Source organism: Lampetra fluviatilis, unplaced genomic scaffold, assembly GCF_964198595.1.
Source record: "Lampetra fluviatilis unplaced genomic scaffold, kcLamFluv1.1 SCAFFOLD_780, whole genome shotgun sequence".
Lineage (NCBI taxonomy): Eukaryota > Metazoa > Chordata > Hyperoartia > Petromyzontiformes > Petromyzontidae > Lampetra > Lampetra fluviatilis.
The window spans coordinates 1-21,248 of NW_027620869.1; the positions used below are offsets into that span (position 1 = coordinate 1).

Sequence of the window (21,248 nt, forward strand, 5' to 3'; positions counted from 1 at the left end):
AGTGGGTTGGTGGGAGGGTGGGTGAGTTGGTGAGTGGGTGAGTGGGTGAGTGGGTGAATGGGTGGGTGGGTGAATGGGTGGGTGGGTGAGTGGGTGAGTGGGTGGGTGGGTGAATGGGTGGGTGGGTGAGTGGGTGAGTGGGTGAGTCTCTGCATGACCGTCTCAGTTCTGTATCCTCCTGAACTCCCCCCCTCCCCCTGCTGTCCACTGTGTAGTGAGTGGGTGGGTGGGTGAGTCGGTGGGTGGGTGAGTGGGTGGGTGAGTGGGTGGGTGGGTGGATGAGTGGGTGAGCGGGTGAGTGCGTGAGTGAGTGAGTGGATGGTTGGATGAGTGAGTGAGCGAAGTGAGTGCGTGAGTGAGTGAGTGGATGGTTGGATGAGTGAGCGAGTGAGTGAGTGAGCGAGTGAGTCTCTGCATGACCGTCTCAGTTCTGTATCCTCCTGAACTCCCCCTGCCCCTGTCCCCTGTGTAGGCGTATGGCCGCGACCTCATGGAGGCCCAGGATTGGTGTCGCAAGTTCATGAGGTCGGGCAACCAGAAGGATCTCACTCAGGCATGGGACCTCTACTACCACGTGTTCCGCCGCGTCTCCAAACAGCTTCCACAGGTAAACAGACTCACACAGAGACTCACAGACTCACACAGAGACTCACAGAGACTCACCGAGACTCTCACAGAGACTCACAGAGACTCACAGAGACTCACAGAGACACACACAGAGACTCACACAGAGACTCACAGAGACCCACAGAGACTCACAGAGACACACACAGAGACCCACAGAGACTCACAGAGACTCACAGAGACCCACAGAGACTCACAGAGACACACACAGAGACCCACAGAGACTCACAGAGACTCACAGAGACCCACAGAGACTCACAGAGACACACACAGAGACTCACAGAGACACACACAGAGACTCACACAGAGACTCACAGAGACCCACAGAGACTCACAGAGACACACACAGAGACCCACAGAGACTCACAGAGACACACACAGAGACTCACAGAGACACACACAGAGACCCACAGAGACTCACAGAGACTCACAGAGACTCACACAGAGACTCACAGAAACCCACAGAGACTCACAGAGACTCACAGAGACTGAGAGACTCACAGAGACTCACAGAGACTCACACAGAGACTCACAGAGACTGAGAGACTCACAGAGACTCACAGAGACTCACAGAGACTCACACAGAGACTCACAGAAACCCACAGAGACTCACAGAGACTCACACAGAGACTCACAGAAACCCACAGAGACTCACAGAGACTCACAGAGACTCACAGAGACTCACAGAGACTCACAGAGACTCACACAGAGACCCACAGAGACTCACAGAGACTCACCGAGACACACACAGAGACCCACAGAGACTCACAGAGACTCACAGAGACTCACACAGAGACTCACAGAAACCCACAGAGACTCACAGAGACTCACAGAGACTCACAGAGACTCACAGAGACTCACAGAGACTCACACAGAGACTCACAGAGACTCACACAGAGACTCACAGAGACTCACAGAGACACACACAGAGACCCACAGAGACTCACAGAGACTCACCGAGACACACACAGAGACTCACAGAGACTCACAGAGACTCACACAGAGACTCACAGAGACTCACAGAGACTCACAGAGACTCACACAGAGACTCACAGAAACCCACAGAGACTCACAGAGACTCACAGAGACTCACACAGAGACTCACAGAAACCCACAGAGACTCACAGAGACTCACAGAGACTCACACAGAGACTCACAGAGACTCACAGAGACTCACAGAGACTCACACAGAGACTCACAGAAACCCACAGAGACTCACAGAGACTCACAGAGACTCACACAGAGACACACAGAGACACACAGAGACCCACAGAGACTCACAGAGACTCACACAGAGACACACAGAGACCCACAGAGACTCACAGAGACTCACAGAGACTCACAGAAACCCACAGAGACTCACAGAGACTCACAGAGACTCACACAGAGACACACAGAGACCCACAGAGACTCACAGAGACTCACAGAGACTCACACAGAGACTCACAGAGACTCACAGAGACTCACAGAGACTCACAGAGACTCACAGAGACTCACACAGAGACTCACAGAGACTCACAGAGACTCACACAGAGACTCACAGAGACTCACAGACTCGCAGAGACACACAGAGACTCAGAGAGACTCAGAGAGACTCACACAGAGACTCACAGAGAGACTCACAGAGACTCACAGAGACTCACAGAGACTCACAGACTCACACAGAGACTCACAGAGACTCACCGAGACTCTCACAGAGACTCAGAGAGACTCAGAGAGACTCACACAGAGACTGACACAGAGACTCACAGAGAGACTCACAGAGACTCACAGAGACTCACAGAGAGACCCACCCACACGGCCACAGTGAACCCCACCCACCCACACGGCCACAGTGAACCCCACCCACCCCCACGGCCACAGTGAACCCCACCCACCCACACGGCCACAGTGAACCCCACCCACCCACACGGCCACAGTGAACCCCACCCACCCACACGGCCATCGTGAACCCCACCCACCCACACGGCCACAGTGAACCCCACCCACCCACACGGCCACAGTGAACCCCACCCACCCACACGGCCATCGTGTACCCCACCCACCCCCACGGCCACAGTGAACCCCACCCACCCACACGGCCACAGTGAACCCCACCCACCCACACGGCCACAGTGAACCCCACCCACCCACACGGCCATCGTGAACCCCACCCACCCACACGGCCACAGTGAACCCCACCCACCCACACGGCCACAGTGAACCCCACCCACCCACACGGCCGCCGTGAACCCCACCCACCCACACGGCCACAGTGAACCCCACCCACCCACACGGCCACAGTGAACCCCACCCACCCACACGGCCATCGTGAACCCCACCCACCCACACGGCCACAGTGAACCCCACCCACCCACCCACACGGCCACAGTGAACCCCACCCACCCACACGACCACCGTGAACCCCACCCACCCACACGGCCACAGTGAACCCCACCCACCCACACGGCCACAGTGAACCCCACCCACCCACACGGCCACAGTGAACCCCACCCACCCACACGGCCACAGTGAACCCCACCCACCCACACGGCCATCGTGAACCCCACCCACCCACACGGCCACAGTGAACCCCACCCACCCACCCACACGGCCACAGTGAACCCCACCCACCCACACGACCACAGTGAACCCCACCCACCCACACGGCCACAGTGAACCCCACCCACCCACACGGCCACCGTGAACCCCACCCACCCACACGGCCATAGTGAACCCCACCCACCCACACGGCCATCGTGAACCCCACCCACCCACACGGCCACAGTGAACCCCACCCACCCACCCACACGGCCACAGTGAACCCCACCCACCCACACGACCACCGTGAACCCCACCCACCCACACGGCCACAGTGAACCCCACCCACCCACACGGCCACAGTGAACCCCACCCACCCACCCACACGGCCACAGTGAACCCCACCCACCCACACGACCACCGTGAACCCCACCCACCCACACGGCCACAGTGAACCCCACCCACCCACACGGCCACAGTGAACCCCACCCACCCACCCACACGGCCACAGTGAACCCCACCCACCCACACGACCACCGTGAACCCCACCCACCCACACGGCCACAGTGAACCCCACCCACCCACACGACCACCGTGAACCCCACCCACCCACCCACACGGCCGCCGTGAACCCCAATGACCTCCAATGACTCCTGTGACCCCCCCGTGACCTCCAGCTGACCTCGCTGGAGCTGCAGTACGTCTCTCCCAAGCTGCTGATGTGCCGTGACCTTGAGCTCGCCGTGCCGGGGACGTACGACCCAAATCAGGCGGTGGTCAGGATAGAGAGCGTCGCCTCAGCCCTGCAGGTCATCACCTCCAAGCAGAGGCCTCGCAAGCTCACCATCATGGGTGAGTGAGTGAGTGAGTGGGTGAGTGAGTGGGTGAGTGAGAGAGTGAGTGAGAGAGTGGGTGAGTAGGTGAGTGGCTGAGTGAGTGAGTGGGTGGGTGAGAGAGTGAGAGAGTGGTGGGTGAGTAGGTGAGTGGCTGAGTGAGTGAGTTGGTGAGTGAGAGAGTGAGTGAGAGAGTGGGTGAGTGAGTGAGTGGGTGAGTGAGTGAGTGAGAGAGTGAGTGGTGGTTGGGTGGGTGGGTGGATGAATGAGTGGTTGGGTGAGTGGGTGGGTGGGTGAGTGGGTGAGTAGGTGAGTGGGTGAGTGAGTGGTGGGTGAGTGAGTGAGTGGGTGAGTGAGTGAGTGAGTGAGTGAGTGGGTGGGTGGGTGAGTGAGTGAGTGGTGGGTGAGTGGTGAGGATAGAGAGCGTCGCCTCAGCGCTGCAGGTCATCACCTCCAAGCAGAGGCCTCGCAAGCTCACCATCATGGGTGAGCGTGGGGGTGAGTGAGTGGGTGAGTGGGTGAGTGAGAGAGTGGGTGAGTGAGTGGGTGAGTGGGTGAGTGAGTGAGTGGGTGAGTGAGAGAGTGAGTGAGAGAGTGGGTGAGTAGGTGAGTGGCTGAGTGAGTGAGTGGGTGGGTGAGAGAGTGAGAGAGTGGTGGGTGAGTAGGTGAGTGGCTGAGTGAGTGAGTTGGTGAGTGAGAGAGTGAGTGAGAGAGTGGGTGAGCAGGTGAGTGGGTGAGTGAGTGAGTGGGTGAGTAGGTGAGTGTGTTAGTGGGAGAGTGAGATAGTGAGTGAGTGGTTGGGTGAGTGGGTGGGTGGGTGAGTAGGTGAGTGAGTGAGTGGTGAGTGTGTTAGTGGGTGAGTGGGTGAGTGAGTGAGTGAGTGAGTGGGTGGGTGGGTGAGTGGGTGGGTGAGTGGGTGAGTGAGAGAGTGAGTGAGAGAGTGAGTGAGAGAGTGGGTGAGTAGGTGAGTGGCTGAGTGAGTGAGTGGGTGGGTGAGAGAGTGAGAGAGTGGTGGGTGAGTAGGTGAGTGGGTGAGTGAGTGAGTGGGTGAGTGAGAGAGTGAGTGAGAGAGTGGGTGAGTGGGTGAGTGGGTGAGTGAGTGAGTGGTGGGTGAGTGGTGAGGATAGAGAGCGTCGCCTCAGCGCTGCAGGTCATCACCTCCAAGCAGAGGCCTCGCAAGCTCACCATCATGGGTGAGCGTGGGGGTGAGGGTGGGTGTGTGGGTGAGTGAGAGAGTGGGTGAGTGGTGAGTGAGTGAGAGATTGGGTGAGTGGGTGAGTGAGAGAGTGAGTGAGAGAGTGGGTGAGAGAGTGGTAGGTGAGTGGGTGAGTGAGTGGGTGAGTGAGAGATTGGGTGAGTGGGTGAGTGGGTGAGTGAGAGATTGGGTGAGTGAGAGAGTGAGTGAGTGGGTGAGTGAGTGAGAGAGTGGTAGGTGAGTGGGTGAGTGGGTGAGTGGGTGAGTAGGTGAGTGTGTTAGTGGGAGAGTGAGATAGTGAGTGACTTGGTGGTTGGGTGGGTGAGAGAGTGAGTGGGTGAGTGAGTGGGTGAGTAGGTGAGTGGGTGAGTGAGTGAGTGGTGGGTGAGTGAGTGGGTGAGTGAGTGAGTGGGTGAGTAAGTGGGTGGTTGGGTGGGTGGGTGGATGAATGAGTGGTTGGGTGAGTGGGTGGGTGGGTGAGTGGGTGAGTAGGTGAGTGGGTGAGTGAGTGAGTGGTGGGTGAGTGAGTGGTGGGTGAGTGAGTGGGTGAGTGAGTGAGTGAGTGAGTGGGTGAGTGAGTGAGTGAGAGAGTGAGTGGTGGTTGGGTGGGTGGGTGGATGAATGAGTGGTTGGGTGAGTGGGTGGGTGGGTGAGTGGGTGAGTAGGTGAGTGGGTGAGTGAGTGAGTGAGTGGTGGGTGAGTGAGTGGTGGGTGAGTGAGTGAGTGGGTGAGTGAGTGAGTGAGTGAGTGGGTGGGTGGGTGAGTGAGTGAGTGGTGGGTGAGTGGTGAGGATAGAGAGCGTCGCCTCAGCGCTGCAGGTCATCACCTCCAAGCAGAGGCCTCGCAAGCTCACCATCATGGGTGAGCGTGGGGGTGAGGGTGGGTGAGTGGGTGGGTTAGTGAGAGAGTAGTAGGTGAGTGAGTGGGTGAGTGAGTGAGAGAGTGGTAGGTGAGTGGGTGAGTGAGATAGTGGGTGAGTGGGTGAGTGGATGGTTAGGTGAGTGAGTGGGTGAGTGAGTGGGTGGGCGGTTGGGTGAGTAAGTGGATGAATGAGCTGGTGATTAGGTGAGTAGGTGAGTGGGTGAGTGTGTCAGCAGGTGAGTAGGTGAGTGAGTGAGTGAGTGAATGAGTGAGTGAGTGGTAGGTGAGTGGGTGAGTGAGATAGTGAGTGAGTGGGTGGTTAGGTGGTTAGGTGAGTGGGTGAGTGGGTGAGTGTGTGTGTGAGTGAGCGAGTGAGTGGGTGAGTGAGTGTGTGTGTGAGTGGTGAGTGAGTGGGTGAGTGTGTGTGTGAGTGAGTGGGTGAGTGTGTGTGTGAGTGAGTGGTGAGTGAGTGGGTGAGTGTGTGTGTGAGTGGTGAGTGAGTGGGTGAGTGTGTGTGTGAGTGAGTGGTGAGTGAGTGGGTGAGTGTGTGTGTGAGTGAGTGGTGAGTGAGTGGGTGAGTGAGTGGGTGAGTGAGTGGTGAGTGAGTGGGTGAGTGTGTGTGTGAGTGAGTGGTGAGTGAGTGGGTGAGTGTGTGTGTGAGTGAGTGGTGAGTGAGTGGGTGAGTGTGTGTGTGTGTGAGTGAGTGGGTGAGTGTGTGTGTGAGTGAGTGGTGAGTGAGTGGGTGAGTGTGTGTGTGAGTGAGTGGGTGAGTGTGTGTGTGAGTGAGTGGTGAGTGAGTGGGTGAGTGTGTGTGTGAGTGAGTGGTGAGTGAGTGGGTGAGTGAGTGGGTGAGTGAGTGGTGAGTGAGTGGGTGAGTGTGTGTGTGAGTGAGTGGTGAGTGAGTGGGTGAGTGAGTGGGTGAGTAAGTGGTGGGTGAGTGGGTGAGTGTGTGGGTGAGTGAGTGGGTGAGTGAGTGGGTGAGTGAGTGGGTGAGTGTGTGTGTGAGTGAGTGGTGAGTGAGTGGGTGAGTGTGTGTGTGAGTGAGTGGTGAGTGAGTGGGTGAGTGAGTGGGTGAGTGAGTGGGTGAGTGTGTGTGTGTGTGAGTGAGTGGTGAGTGAGTGGGTGAGTGTGTGTGTGAGTGAGTAGGTGAGTGAGTGGGTGAGTGAGTGGGTGAGTGAGTGGGTGAGTGAGTGTGTGAGTGAGTGGGTGAGTGTGTGTGTGTGAGTGAGTGGTGAGTGAGTGGGTGAGTGTGTGTGTGAGTGAGTGGTGAGTGAGTGGGTGAGTGTGTGTGTGAGTGAGTGGTGAGTGAGTGGGTGAGTGTGTGTGTGTGTGAGTGAGTGGGTGAGTGTGTGTGTGAGTGAGTGGTGAGTGAGTGGGTGAGTGTGTGTGTGAGTGAGTGGTGAGTGAGTGGGTGAGTGTGTGTGTGAGTGAGTGGGTGAGTGAGTGGGTGAGTGTGTGTGTGAGTGAGTGGTGAGTGAGTGGGTGAGTGTGTGTGTGAGTGGTGAGTGAGTGGGTGAGTGTGTGTGTGTGTGAGTGAGTGGTGAGTGAGTGGGTGAGTGTGTGTGTGTGTGTGTGAGTGAGTGGTGAGTGAGTGGGTGAGTGTGTGTGTGAGTGAGTGGTGAGTGGGTGAGTGAGTGGGTGAGTGTGTGTGTGAGTGAGTGGTGAGTGAGTGTGAGTGAGTGAGTGAGTGGTGAGTGAGTGGGTGAGTGTGTGTGTGAGTGAGTGGGTGAGTGAGTGGGTGAGTGTGTGTGTGAGTGAGTGGGTGAGTGAGTGGGTGAGTGAGTGAGTGAGTGAGTGGTGAGTGAGTGGTGAGTGAGTGAGTGGGTGAGTGAGTGGGTGAGTGTGTGTGTGAGTGAGTGGTGAGTGAGTGGTGAGTGAGTGAGTGAGTGGTGAGTGAGTGGGTGAGTGTGTGTGTGAGTGAGTGAGTGAGTGAGTGGTGAGTGAGTGGGTGAGTGTGTGTGTGAGTGAGTGGGTGAGTGAGTGAGTGGGTGGTGTGTGAGTGAGTGGGTGAGTGAGTGGGTGAGTGTGTGGGTGAGTGTGTGTGTGAGTGAGTGGTGAGTGAGTGGGTGAGTGTGTGTGTGAGTGAGTGGTGAGTGAGTGGGGTGAGTGTGTGTGTGAGTGAGTGGTGAGTGAGTGGGTGAGTGTGTGTGTGAGTGAGTGGTGAGTGAGTGGGTGAGTGTGTGTGTGAGTGAGTGGTGAGTGAGTGGGTGAGTGTGTGTGTGAGTGGGTGAGTGTGTGGTGTGTGAGTGAGTGGGTGAGTGTGTGTGTGAGTGAGTGGTGAGTGAGTGGTGAGGTGTGTGTGAGTGAGTGGGGTGAGTGGGGTGAGTGTGTGTGTGAGTGAGTGGTGAGTGAGTGGTGAGTGTGTGTGTGAGTGAGTGGTGGTGAGGTGAGTGGGTGAGTGGTGGTGTGTGTGTGTGAGTGTGTGTGTGAGTGAGTGGTGAGTGAGTGGGTGAGTGTGTGTGTGAGTGTGTGTGTGAGTGAGTGGGTGAGTGTGTGGGTGAGTGTGTGTGTGAGTGAGTGGTGAGTGAGTGGGTGAGTGTGTGTGTGAGTGAGTGGTGAGTGAGTGGGTGAGTGTGTGTGTGTGTGAGTGAGTGGGTGAGTGTGTGTGTGAGTGAGTGGTGAGTGAGTGGGTGAGTGTGTGTGTGAGTGAGTGGGTGAGTGTGTGTGTGAGTGAGTGGTGAGTGAGTGGGTGAGTGTGTGTGTGAGTGAGTGGTGAGTGAGTGGGTGAGTGAGTGGGTGAGTGAGTGGTGAGTGAGTGGGTGAGTGTGTGTGTGAGTGAGTGGTGAGTGAGTGGGTGAGTGAGTGGTGAGTAAGTGGTGGGTGAGTGGGTGAGTGTGTGGGTGAGTGAGTGGGTGAGTGAGTGGGTGAGTGAGTGGGTGAGTGTGTGTGTGAGTGAGTGGTGAGTGAGTGGGTGAGTGTGTGTGTGAGTGAGTGGTGAGTGAGTGGGTGAGTGAGTGGGTGAGTGAGTGGGTGAGTGTGTGTGTGTGTGAGTGAGTGTGTGAGTGAGTGGGTGAGTGTGTGTGTGAGTGAGTTGGTGAGTGAGTGGGTGAGTGAGTGGGTGAGTGAGTGGGTGAGTGAGTGTGTGAGTGAGTGGGTGAGTGTGTGTGTGTGAGTGAGTGGTGAGTGAGTGGGTGAGTGTGTGTGTGAGTGAGTGGTGAGTGAGTGGGTGAGTGTGTGTGTGAGTGAGTGGTGAGTGAGTGGGTGAGTGTGTGTGTGTGTGAGTGAGTGGGTGAGTGTGTGTGGTGAGTGAGTGGTGAGTGAGTGGGGTGAGTGTGTGTGTGAGTGAGTGGTGAGTGAGTGGGTGAGTGTGTGTGTGAGTGAGTGGGTGAGTGAGTGGGTGAGTGTGTGTGTGAGTGAGTGGTGAGTGAGTGGGTGAGTGTGTGTGTGAGTGAGTGGTGAGTGAGTGGGTGAGTGTGTGTGTGTGTGAGTGAGTGGTGAGTGAGTGGGTGAGTGTGTGTGTGTGTGTGTGAGTGAGTGGTGAGTGAGTGGGTGAGTGTGTGTGTGAGTGAGTGGTGAGTGAGTGGGTGAGTGTGTGTGTGAGTGAGTGGTGAGTGAGTGGTGAGTGAGTGAGTGAGTGAGTGGTGAGTGAGTGGGTGAGTGTGTGTGTGAGTGAGTGGGTGAGTGAGTGGGTGAGTGTGTGTGTGAGTGAGTGGGTGAGTGAGTGAGTGAGTGGTGAGTGAGTGGTGAGTGAGTGAGTGAGTGGGTGAGTGAGTGGGTGAGTGTGTGTGTGAGTGAGTGGTGAGTGAGTGGTGAGTGAGTGAGTGAGTGGTGAGTGAGTGGGTGAGTGTGTGTGTGAGTGAGTGAGTGAGTGAGTGGTGAGTGAGTGGGTGAGTGTGTGTGTGAGTGAGTGGGTGAGTGAGTGAGTGGGTGAGTGTGTGTGTGAGTGAGTGGGTGAGTGAGTGGGTGAGTGTGTGGGTGAGTGTGTGTGTGAGTGAGTGGTGAGTGAGTGGGTGAGTGTGTGTGTGAGTGAGTGGGTGAGTGAGTGGGTGAGTGTGTGTGTGAGTGAGTGGGTGAGTGAGTGGGTGAGTGTGTGTGTGAGTGAGTGGGTGAGTGAGTGGGTGAGTGTGTGTGTGAGTGAGTGGTGAGTGAGTGGGTGAGTGTGTGTGTGTGTGAGTGAGTGGTGAGTGAGGGGTGAGTGTGTGTGTGTGTGTGAGTGAGTGGGTGAGTGAGTGGGTGAGTGTGTGAGTGTGTGTGAGTGAGTGGGGTGAGTGTGTGTGTGTGAGTGAGTGGGTGAGTGAGTGGGTGAGTGTGTGTGTGAGTGAGTGGTGAGTGAGTGGGTGAGTGTGTGTGTGAGTGAGTGGTGAGTGAGTGGGTGAGTGTGTGTGTGAGTGGGTGAGTGTGTGTGTGAGTGAGTGGTGAGTGAGTGGGGTGAGTGTGTGTGTGAGTGAGTGGTGAGTGAGTGGGTGAGTGTGTGTGTGAGTGAGTGGGTGAGTGAGTGGGTGAGTGTGTGTGTGAGTGAGTGGTGAGTGAGTGGGTGAGTGTGGTGTGTGAGTGAGTGGTGAGTGAGTGGGTGAGTGTGTGTGTGTGTGAGTGAGTGGTGAGTGAGTGGGTGAGTGTGTGTGTGAGTGAGTGGTGAGTGAGTGGGTGAGTGTGTGTGTGTGAGTGAGTGGTGAGTGAGTGGGTGAGTGTGTGTGTGAGTGAGTGGTGAGTGAGTGGTGAGTGAGTGGGTGAGTGTGTGTGTGAGTGAGTGGTGAGTGAGTGGGTGAGTGTGTGTGTGAGTGAGTGGTGAGTGAGTGGGTGAGTGTGTGTGTGAGTGAGTGGGTGAGTGAGTGGGTGAGTGTGTGTGTGAGTGAGTGGGTGAGTGAGTGGGTGAGTGTGTGTGTGAGTGAGTGGGTGAGTGAGTGGGTGAGTGTGTGTGTGAGTGAGTGGGTGAGTGTGTGTGTGAGTGAGTGGGTGAGTGAGTGGGTGAGTGTGTGTGTGTGAGTGAGTGGTGAGTGAGTGAGTGGGTGAGTGTGTGTGTGAGTGAGTGGGTGAGTGAGTGGGTGAGTGTGTGTGTGAGTGAGTGGGTGAGTGAGTGGGTGAGTGTGTGTGTGTGTGTGAGTGAGTGGTGAGTGAGTGGGTGAGTGTGTGTGTGAGTGAGTGGGTGAGTGAGTGGGTGAGTGTGTGTGTGAGTGAGTGGGTGAGTGAGTGGGTGAGTGTGTGTGTGTGTGTGAGTGAGTGGTGAGTGAGTGGGTGAGTGTGTGTGTGAGTGAGTGGGTGAGAGAGTGGGTGAGTGTGTGTGTGAGTGAGTGGTGAGTGAGTGGGTGAGTGTGTGTGTGAGTGAGTGGTGAGTGAGTGGGTGAGTGTGTGTGTGAGTGAGTGAGTGAGAGAGTGGGTGAGTGTGTGTGTGAGTGAGTGGTGAGTGAGTGGGTGAGTGTGTGTGTGAGTGAGTGAGTGAGAGAGTGGGTGAGTGTGTGTGTGAGTGAGTGGTGAGTGAGTGGGTGAGTGTGTGTGTGAGTGAGTGGTGAGTGTGTGTGTGAGTGAGTGGGTGAGTGAGTGAGTGGGTGAGTGTGTGTGTGAGTGAGTGGTGAGTGAGTGGTGAGGACAGAGAGCTGCATCGCCTCAGCCCTGCAGGTCATCACCTCCAATCAGAAACTTCGCAAGCTCACCCCGCCCCCCTTTCCGGAGGCTACCTGGGGGACCTTTGCCTTGTCCGTTGGTTCGCGCCCCCCCCCCCCCCATCGCAGGCAGCAACGGGCACGAGTTCATGTTCCTGCTTAAGGGTCACGAGGACTTGAGGCAGGATGAGAGGGTCATGCAGCTGTTTGGCCTGGTCAACACGCTGCTAGCCAACGACCCGGCCTCCATGCGCAAGAACTTGAGGTCAGTCGGTGGGTCGGTGGGTCGGTCGCTCGCCCGCTCACTCGCTCGCCCACTCGCTCACTTGCCCACTCGCTCACTCGCCCGCCCGCTCACTCACCCGCCCGCTCGCTCGCTCACTCACTCACTCACTCGCCCACCCACTCGCTCACTTACTCACCCACTCACTCATTCACTCGGCCGCTCACTCGCCCACCCGCTCACTCACTCACTCGCTCGCCCACTCGCTCACTCGCTCGCCCCCCCGCTCACTCACTCGCCCACTCACTCGCCCACTCGCTCGCTCGCTCGCCCACTCACTCACTCGCTCGCCCACTCGCTCACTCGCTCGCCCACTCGCCCACTCGCTCACTCCCTCGCCACGAGGACTTGAGGCAGGATGAGAGGGTCATGCAGCTGTTTGGCCTGGTCAACACGCTGCTAGCCAACGACCCAGCCTCCATGCGCAAGAACTTGAGGTCAGTCGGTGGGTCGGTGGGTCGGTCGCTCGCTCACCCGCTCACTCACTCGCCCACTCGCTCACTTGCCCACTTGCTCACTCGCCCGCCCGCCCGCTCGCTCACCCGCCCGCGCGCTCGCTCACTCACTCACTCACTCGCCCACCCACTCGCTCACTTACTCACCCACTCACTCATTCACTCGGCCGCTCACTCGCCCACCCGCTCACTCACTCACTCACTCACTCGCTCGCCCACTCGCTCACTCGCTCGCCCACTCGCTCACTCCCTCGCCACGAGGACTTGAGGCAGGATGAGAGGGTCATGCAGCTGTTTGGCCTGGTCAACACGCTGCTAGCCAACGACCCAGCCTCCATGCGCAAGAACTTGAGGTCGGTCGGTGGGTCGGTCGCTCGCCCGCTCACTCACTCGCCCACTCGCTCACTTGCCCACTCGCTCACTCGCCCGCCCGCTCGCTCACCCGCCCGCTCGCTCGCTCACTCACTCACTCGCCCACCCACTTGCTCACTTACTCACCCACTCACTCATTCACTCGGCCGCTCACTCGCTCACTCGCCCACCCGCTCACTCACTCACTCACTCACTCGCTCGCTCGCTCGCCCACTCGCTCACTCGCTCGCCCACTCGCTCACTCCCTCGCCACGAGGACTTGAGGCAGGGTGAGAGGGTCATGCAGCTGTTTGGCCTGGTCAACACGCTGCTAGCCAACGACCCAGCCTCCATGCGCAAGAGCCTGAGGTCAGTCGGTGGGTCGGTGGGTCGGTCGCTCGCCCGCTCACTCACTCGCCCACTCGCTCACTCGCTCGCCCGCTCACTCGCCCGCTCACTCACTTGCCCACTCGCTCACTCGCCCGCCCGCTCGCTCACCCGCCCGCTCGCTCACTTACTCACCCACTCACTCATTCACTCGGCCGCTCACTCGCTCACTCGCCCACCCACTCACTCACCCACCCACCCACTCACCCACCCACTCACCCACCCACCCACTCACCCACCCACCCACCCACTCACTCACCCACCCACTCACCCACCCACTCACTCACCCACTCACCCACCCACTCACCCGCCCACCCACTCACCCACCCACCCACTCACTCACCCACCCGCTCACTCACTCACCCACCCACTCACTCACCCACTCACCCACCCACTCACCCGCCCACCCACTCACTCACCCACCCACCCACTCACCCGCCCACCCACTCACCCGCCCACCCACCCACTCACTCACCCACCCACCCACTCACCCACCCACCCACCCACTCACCCACCCACTCACCCACCACCCTGTCTCTCTCCGTGTGCTACCCATCCCACCCACTCACCCACCCACCCACCCACTCACCCGCCCACCCACCCACCCACCCACCCACTCGCCCACCACCCTGTCTCTGTGTCTCCGTGTGCTACCCATCCCACCCACCCACCCACTCGCCCACCACCCTGTCTCTCTCCGTGTGCTACCCATCCCACCCACTCACCCACCCACCCACCCACTCACCCGCCCACCCACTCACCCGCCCACCCACTCACTCACCCACCCACTCGCCCACCCACTCACCCACCCACCCACCCGCCCACCCACTCACCCACTCACCCACCCACTCACCCACCCACCCACCCACTCGCCCACCCACCCACCCACCCACCCACTCGCCCACCACCCTGTCTCTCTCCGTGTGCGACCCATCCCACCCCTCCCAGTATCCAGCGCTACGCCGTGATCCCCCTGTCCACCAACTCGGGGCTCATTGGGTGGGTGCCGCACTGCGACACGCTGCACGCCCTCATCCGGGACTACCGCGACAAGAAAAAGATTCTCCTCAACATTGAGCACCGCATCATGCTGCGGGTGAGTGAGCGGGTGAGTCAGATGGTGAGTGAGTGGGCGGGTGAGTGGGCGGGTGAGTCAGATGGTGAGTGGGCGGGTGAGTGGGCGGGTGAGTCAGATGGTGAGTGGGCGGGTGAGTGGGCGGGTGAGTGGACGGGTGAGTGAGCGGGTGAGTCAGATGGTGAGTGGGCGGGTGAGTGGGCGGGTGAGTGGGTGGGTGAGTGGGCGGGTGAGTGGGCGGGTGAGTGGGCGGGTGAGTCAGATGGTGTGTGGGCGGGTGAGTGGACGGGTGAGTGAGCGGGTGAGTCAGATGGTGAGTGAGCGGGTGAGTGGGCGGGTGAGTGGGCGGGTGAGTCAGATGGTGAGTGGGCGGGTGAGTGGGCGGGTGAGTCAGATGGTGAGTGGGCGGGTGAGTGGGCGGGTGAGTCAGATGGTGAGTGGGCGGGTGAGTGGGCTGGTGAGTGGGCGGGTGAGTGGGCGGGTGAGTCAGATGGTGAGTGGGCGGGTGAGTGGGCGGGTGAGTGGGCGGGTGAGTCAGATGGTGAGTGGGCGGGTGAGTGGGCGGGTGAGTGGGTGGGTGGGTGAGTGGGCGGGTGAGTCAGATGGTGAGTGGGCGGGTGAGTGGGTGGGTGAGTGGGTGGGTGAGTGGGCGGGTGAGTGGGTGGGTGAGTGGGCGGGTGAGTGGGCTGGTGAGTGGGCGGGTGAGTCAGATGGTGAGTGGGCGGGTGAGTGGGCTGGTGAGTGGGCGGGTGAGTGGGCGGGTGAGTCAGATGGTGAGTGGGTGGGTGAGTGGGCGGGTGAGTGGGCGGGTGAGTCAGATGGTGAGTGGGCGGGTGAGTGGGCGGGTGAGTGGGCGGGTGAGTGGGTGGGTGGGTGAGTGGGCGGGTGAGTCAGATGGTGAGTGGGCGGGTGAGTGGGTGGGTGAGTGGGTGGGTGAGTGGGCGGGTGAGTGGGCTGGTGAGTGGGCGGGTGAGTCAGATGGTGAGTGGGCGGGTGAGTGGGCGGGTGAGTCAGATGGTGAGTGGGCGGGTGAGTGGGCGGGTGAGTGGACGGGTGAGTGAGCGGGTGAGTCAGATGGTGAGTGGGCGGGTGAGTGGGCGGGTGAGTGGGTGGGTGAGTGGGCGGGTGAGTGGGCGGGTGAGTGGGCGGGTGAGTCAGATGGTGTGTGGGCGGGTGAGTGGACGGGTGAGTGAGCGGGTGAGTCAGATGGTGAGTGAGCGGGTGAGTGGGCGGGTGAGTGGGCGGGTGAGTCAGATGGTGAGTGGGCGGGTGAGTGGGCGGGTGAGTCAGATGGTGAGTGGGCGGGTGAGTGGGCGGGTGAGTCAGATGGTGAGTGGGCGGGTGAGTGGGCTGGTGAGTGGGCGGGTGAGTGGGCGGGTGAGTCAGATGGTGAGTGGGCGGGTGAGTGGGCGGGTGAGTGGGCGGGTGAGTCAGATGGTGAGTGGGCGGGTGAGTGGGCGGGTGAGTGGGTGGGTGGGTGAGTGGGCGGGTGAGTCAGATGGTGAGTGGGCGGGTGAGTGGGTGGGTGAGTGGGTGGGTGAGTGGGCGGGTGAGTGGGTGGGTGAGTGGGCGGGTGAGTGGGCTGGTGAGTGGGCGGGTGAGTCAGATGGTGAGTGGGCGGGTGAGTGGGCTGGTGAGTGGGCGGGTGAGTGGGCGGGTGAGTCAGATGGTGAGTGGGTGGGTGAGTGGGCGGGTGAGTGGGCGGGTGAGTCAGATGGTGAGTGGGCGGGTGAGTGGGCGGGTGAGTGGGCGGGTGAGTGGGTGGGTGGGTGAGTGGGCGGGTGAGTCAGATGGTGAGTGGGCGGGTGAGTGGGTGGGTGAGTGGGTGGGTGAGTGGGCGGGTGAGTGGGCGGGTGAGTGGGCTGGTGAGTGGGCGGGTGAGTCAGATGGTGAGTGGGCGGGTGAGTGGGCGGGTGAGTCAGATGGTGAGTGGGCGGGTGAGTGGGCGGGTGAGTGGGCGGGTGAGTCAGATGGTGAGTGGGCGGGTGAGTGGGCGGGTGAGTCAGATGGTGAGTGGGCGGGTGAGTGGGCGGGTGAGTCAGATGGTGAGTGGGCGGGTGAGTGGGCGGGTGAGTCGGCTGGTGAGTGGGCGGGTGAGTGGGCGGGTGAGTCAGATGGTGAGTGGGCGGGTGAGTGGGCGGGTGAGTCAGATGGTGAGTGGGCGGGTGAGTGGGCGGGTGAGTCAGATGGTGAGTGGGCGGGTGAGTGGGCGGGTGAGTCGGCCGGTGAGTGGGCGGGTGAGTGGGCGGGTGAGTCAGATGGTGAGTGGGCGGGTGAGTGGGCTGGTGAGTGGGCGGGTGAGTCAGATGGTGAGTGGACGGGTGAGTGGGCGGGTGAGTCAGATGGTGAGTGGGCGGGTGAGTGGGCGGGTGAGTCAGATGGTGAGTGGGCGGGTGAGTGGGCGGGTGAGTGGGCGGGTGAGTGGGCGGGTGAGTCAGATGGTGAGTGGGCGGGTGAGTGGGCGGGTGAGTCAGATGGTGAGTGGGCGGGTGAGTGGGCGGGTGAGTCAGCTGGTGAGTGGGCGGGTGAGTGAGCGGGTGAGTCAGATGGTGAGTGGGCGGGTGAGTGGGCGGGTGAGTGGGCGGGTGAGTCAGATGGTGAGTGGGCGGGTGAGTGGGCGGGTGAGTGGGCGGGTGAGTCAGATGGTGTGTGGGCGGGTGAGTGGACGGGTGAGTGAGCGGGTGAGTCAGATGGTGAGTGGGCGGGTGAGTGGGCGGGTGAGTGGGCGGGTGAGTCAGATGGTGAGTGGGCGGGTGAGTGGGCGGGTGAGTGAGCGGGTGAGTCAGATGGTGAGTGGGCGGGTGAGTGGGCGGGTGAGTCGGCTGGTGAGTGGGCGGGTGAGTGGGCGGGTGAGTCAGATAGTGAGTGGGCGGGTGAGTGGGCGGGTGAGTCAGCTGGTGAGTGGGCGGGTGAGTCAGATGGTGAGTGGGCGGGTGAGTGGGCGGGTGAGTGGGCGGGTGAGTCAGATGGTGAGTGGGCGGGTGAGTGGGCGGGTGAGTGGGCGGGTGAGTCAGATGGTGTGTGGGCGGGTGAGTGGACGGGTGAGTGAGCGGGTGAGTCAGATGGTGAGTGGGCGGGTGAGTGGGCGAGTGAGTGGGCGGGTGAGTCAGATGGTGAGTGGGCGGGTGAGTGGGCGGGTGAGTGGGCGGGTGAGTCAGATGGTGAGTGGGCGGGTGAGTAGGCTGGTGAGTGGGCGGGTGAGTCAGATAGTGAGTGGACGGGTGAGTGGGCGGGTGAGTCAGATGGTGAGTGGGCGGGTGAGTCAGATGGTGAGTGGGCGGGTGAGTGGGCGGGTGAGTGGGCGGGTGAGTGGGCGGGTGAGTCAGATGGTGAGTGGGCGGGTGAGTGGGCGGGTGAGTCAGATGGTGAGTGGGCGGGTGAGTGGGCGGGTGAGTCAGCTGGTGAGTGGGCGGGTGAGTGAGCGGGTGAGTCAGATGGTGAGTGGGCGGGTGAGTGGGCGGGTGAGTGGGCGGGTGAGTCAGATGGTGAGTGGGCGGGTGAGTGGGCGGGTGAGTGGGCGGGTGAGTCAGATGGTGTGTGGGCGGGTGAGTGGACGGGTGAGTGAGCGGGTGAGTCAGATGGTGAGTGGGCGGGTGAGTGGGCGGGTGAGTGGGCGGGTGAGTCAGATGGTGAGTGGGCGGGTGAGTGGGCGGGTGAGTGAGCGGGTGAGTCAGATGGTGAGTGGGCGGGTGAGTGGGCGGGTGAGTCGGCTGGTGAGTGGGCGGGTGAGTGGGCGGGTGAGTCAGATGGTGAGTGGGCGGGTGAGTGGGCGGGTGAGTCAGCTGGTGAGTGGGCGGGTGAGTCAGATGGTGAGTGGGCGGGTGAGTGGGCGGGTGAGTGGGCGGGTGAGTCAGATGGTGAGTGGGCGGGTGAGTGGGCGGGTGAGTGGGCGGGTGAGTCAGATGGTGTGTGGGCGGGTGAGTGGACGGGTGAGTGAGCGGGTGAGTCAGATGGTGAGTGGGCGGGTGAGTGGGCGGGTGAGTGGGCGGGTGAGTCAGATGGTGAGTGGGCGGGTGAGTGGGCGGGTGAGTGAGCGGGTGAGTCAGATGGTGAGTGGGCGGGTGAGTGGGCGGGTGAGTGGGCGGGTGAGTCAGATGGTGAGTGGGCGGGTGAGTGGGCGGGTGAGTGGGCGGGTGAGTCAGATGGTGAGTGGGCGGGTGAGTGGGCGGGTGAGTCAGCTGGTGAGTGGGCAGGTGAGTCAGATGGTGAGTGGGCGGGTGAGTGGGCGGGTGAGTGGGCGGGTGAGTGGGCGGGTGAGTCAGATGGTGAGTGGGCGGGTGAGTGGGCGGGTGAGTGAGCAGGTGAGTCAGATGGTGAGTGGGCGGGTGAGTGGGCGGGTGAGTGGGCGGGTGAGTCAGATGGTGAGTGGGCGGGTGAGTCAGCTGGTGAGTGAGCGGGTGAGTCAGATGGTGAGTGGGCGGGTGAGTGGGCGGGTGAGTGGGCGGGTGAGTGGGCGGGTGAGTCAGATGGTGAGTCAGATGGTGAGTGGGCGGGTGAGTGGGCGGGTGAGTGGGCGGGTGAGTCAGATGGTGAGTGGGCTGGTGAGTGGGCGGGTGAGTCAGATGGTGAGTGGGCGGGTGAGTGAGCGGGTGAGTGGGCGGGTGAGTCAGATGGTGAGTCAGCTGGCGAGTGGGAGGGTGAGTGGGCGGGTGAGTGGGCTGGTGAGTGAGCGGGTGAGTGGGCGGGTGAGTCAGCTGGTGAGTGGGCGGGTGAGTCAGCTGGTGAGTGGGCGGGTGAGTGGGCGGATGAGTGGGCGGGTGAGTGGGCGGGTGAGTCAGATGGTGAGTGGGCGGGTGAGTCAGCTGGTGAGTGGGCGGGTGAGTGGGCGGGTGAGTCAGATGGTGAGTGGGCGGGTGAGTGGGCGGGTGAGTCAGATGGTGAGTGGGCGGGTGAGTCAGATGGTGAGTGGGCGGGTGAGTGAGCGGGTGAGTGGGCGGGTGAGTCAGATGGTGAGTCAGCTGGCGAGTGGGAGGGTGAGTGGGCGGGTGAGTCAGATGGTGAGTGGGCGGGTGAGTGAGCGGGTGAGTGGGCGAGTGAGTCAGATGGTGAGTGGGCGGGTGAGTGAGCGGGTGAGTGAGCGGGTGAGTCAGATGGTGAGTGGGCGGGTGAGTGGTCGGGTGAGTCAGATGGTGAGTGGGCGGGTGAGTGGGCGGGTGAGTGGGCGGGTGAGTCAGATGGTGAGTGGGCGGGTGAGTAGGCGGGTGAGTGGGCGGGTGCGTCAGCTGGTGAGTCAGCTGGTGAGTGAGCTGGTGAGTGGGTGGGTGAGTGGACGGGTGAGTGGGCGGGTGAGTCAGCTGGTGAGTGAGCGGGTGAGTCAGATGGTGAGTGGGCGGGTGAGTGGGCGGGTGAGTCAGATGGTGAGTGGGCGGGTGAGTCAGCTGGTGAGTGAGCGGGTGAGTCAGATGGTGAGTGGGCGGGTGAGTGGGCGGGTGAGTGGGCGGGTGAGTCAGATGGTGAGTGGGCGGGTGAGTGGGCGGGTGAGTGGGCGGGTGAGTGGGCGGGTGAGTCAGATGGTGAGTGGGCGGGTGAGTGGGCGGGTGAGTGGGTGGGTGAGTCAGATGGTGAGTGGGCGGGTGAGTGGGCGGGTGAGTGGGCGGGTGAGTGGGCGGGTGAGTCAGATGGTGAGTGGGCGGGTGAGTGGGCGGGTGAGTGGGCGCGTGAGTGGGCAGGTGAGTCAGATGGTGAGTGGGCGGGTGAGTGGGCGGGTGAGTGGGCGGGTGAGTGGGCGGGTGAGTGGGCGGGTGAGTCAGATGGTGAGTGGGCGGGTGAGTGGGCGGGTGAGTGGGTGGGTTAGTGGGCGGGTGAGTCAGATGGTGAGTGGGCGGGTGAGTGGGCGGGTGAGTGGGCGGGTGAGTGGGCGGGTGAGTCAGATGGTGAGTGGGCGGGTGAGTGGGCGGGTGAGTGGGCGGGTGAGTCAGATGGTGAGTGGGTGGGTGAGTGGGCGGGTGAGTCAGATGGTGAGTGGGCGGGTGAGTGGGTGGGTGAGTGGGAGGGTGAGTCAGATGGTGAGTGGGCTGGTGAGTGGGCGGGTGAGTCAGATGGTGAGTGAGCGGGTGAGTGAGCGGGTGAGTGGGCGGGTGAGTCAGATGGTGAGTCAGCTGGCGAGTGGGAGGGTGAGTGGGCGGGTGAGTCAGATGGTGAGTGGGCGGGTGAGTGAGCGGGTGAGTGGGCGGGTGAGTCAGATGGTGAGTCAGCTGGCGAGTGGGAGGGTGAGTGGGCGGGTGAGTCAGATGGTGAGTGGGCGGGTGAGTCAGATGGTGAGTGGGCGGGTGAGTCAGCTGGTGAGTCAGCTGGTGAGTGAGCTGGTGAGTGGGTGGGTGAGTGGACGGGTGAGTGGGCGGGTGAGTCAGCGGGTGAGTGGGCGGGTGAGTCAGATGGTGAGTGGGCGGGTGATTGGGCGGGTGAACTGGTGGGTGAGCGGGTGAGTGGGTAGATGGGTGGGTGGGTGAACGGGTGAGTGGGTGAGCTGGTGAACGGGTGAGTGGGTGAGTGGGTGAATGGGTGAGTGGGTGAGCTGGTGAGTGGGTGGATGGGTGAACAGGTGGCTCGGTGAACGGGTGAGTGGGTGAGTGGGTGAATGGGTGAGTGGGTGAGCTGGTGAGTGGGTGGATGGGTGAACAGGTGGGTCGGTGAACGGGTGAGTGGGTGAGTGGGTGAATGGGTGAGTGGGTGAGCTGGTGAGTGGGTGGATGGGTGAACAGGTGGGTCGGTGAACGGGTGAGTGGGTGAGCTGGTGAACGGGTGAGTGGGTGAGTGGGTGAGCTGGTGAGTGGGTGGATGGGTGAACAGGTGGGTCGGTGAGTGGGTGAGTGGGTGAGCTGGTGAACGGGTGAGTGGGTGAGTGGGTGGATGGGTGAACAGGTGGGTCGGTGAACGGGTGAGTGGGTGAGCTGGTGAACGGGTGAGTGGGTGAGCTGGTGAGCGGGTGAGTGGGTGAGTGGGTGGATGGGTGAACAGGTGGGTCGGTGAGTGGGTGAGTGGGTGAGCTGGTGAACGGGTGAGTGGGTGAGTGGGTGGATGGGTGAACAGGTGGGTCGGTGAACGGGTGAGTGGGTGAGTGGGTGAGCTGGTGAACGGGTGAGTGGGTGAGCTGGTGAACGGGTGAGTGGGTGAGTGGGTGAACGGGT

The 21,248-nt window shown here is 61.2% G+C and overlaps 1 protein-coding gene across 1 annotated transcript in view; it reads left to right on the top strand.

The window, feature by feature from the left end:
- Positions 1–472: 472 nt before the first annotated feature.
- Positions 473–21,248, top strand: part of LOC144954459 (serine/threonine-protein kinase mTOR-like) — a gene marked incomplete at both ends in the record, with an annotated part of 46,243 nt that continues 25,467 nt past the window's right edge. Inside the window, 4 exons of the mRNA XM_078884961.1 lie at positions 473–607; positions 3,822–3,996; positions 11,700–11,835; positions 13,995–14,142. Coding sequence (XP_078741087.1) covers positions 473–607; positions 3,822–3,996; positions 11,700–11,835; positions 13,995–14,142 — 594 coding nt within the window. The remainder of the gene's footprint in view (positions 608–3,821; positions 3,997–11,699; positions 11,836–13,994; positions 14,143–21,248) is intronic.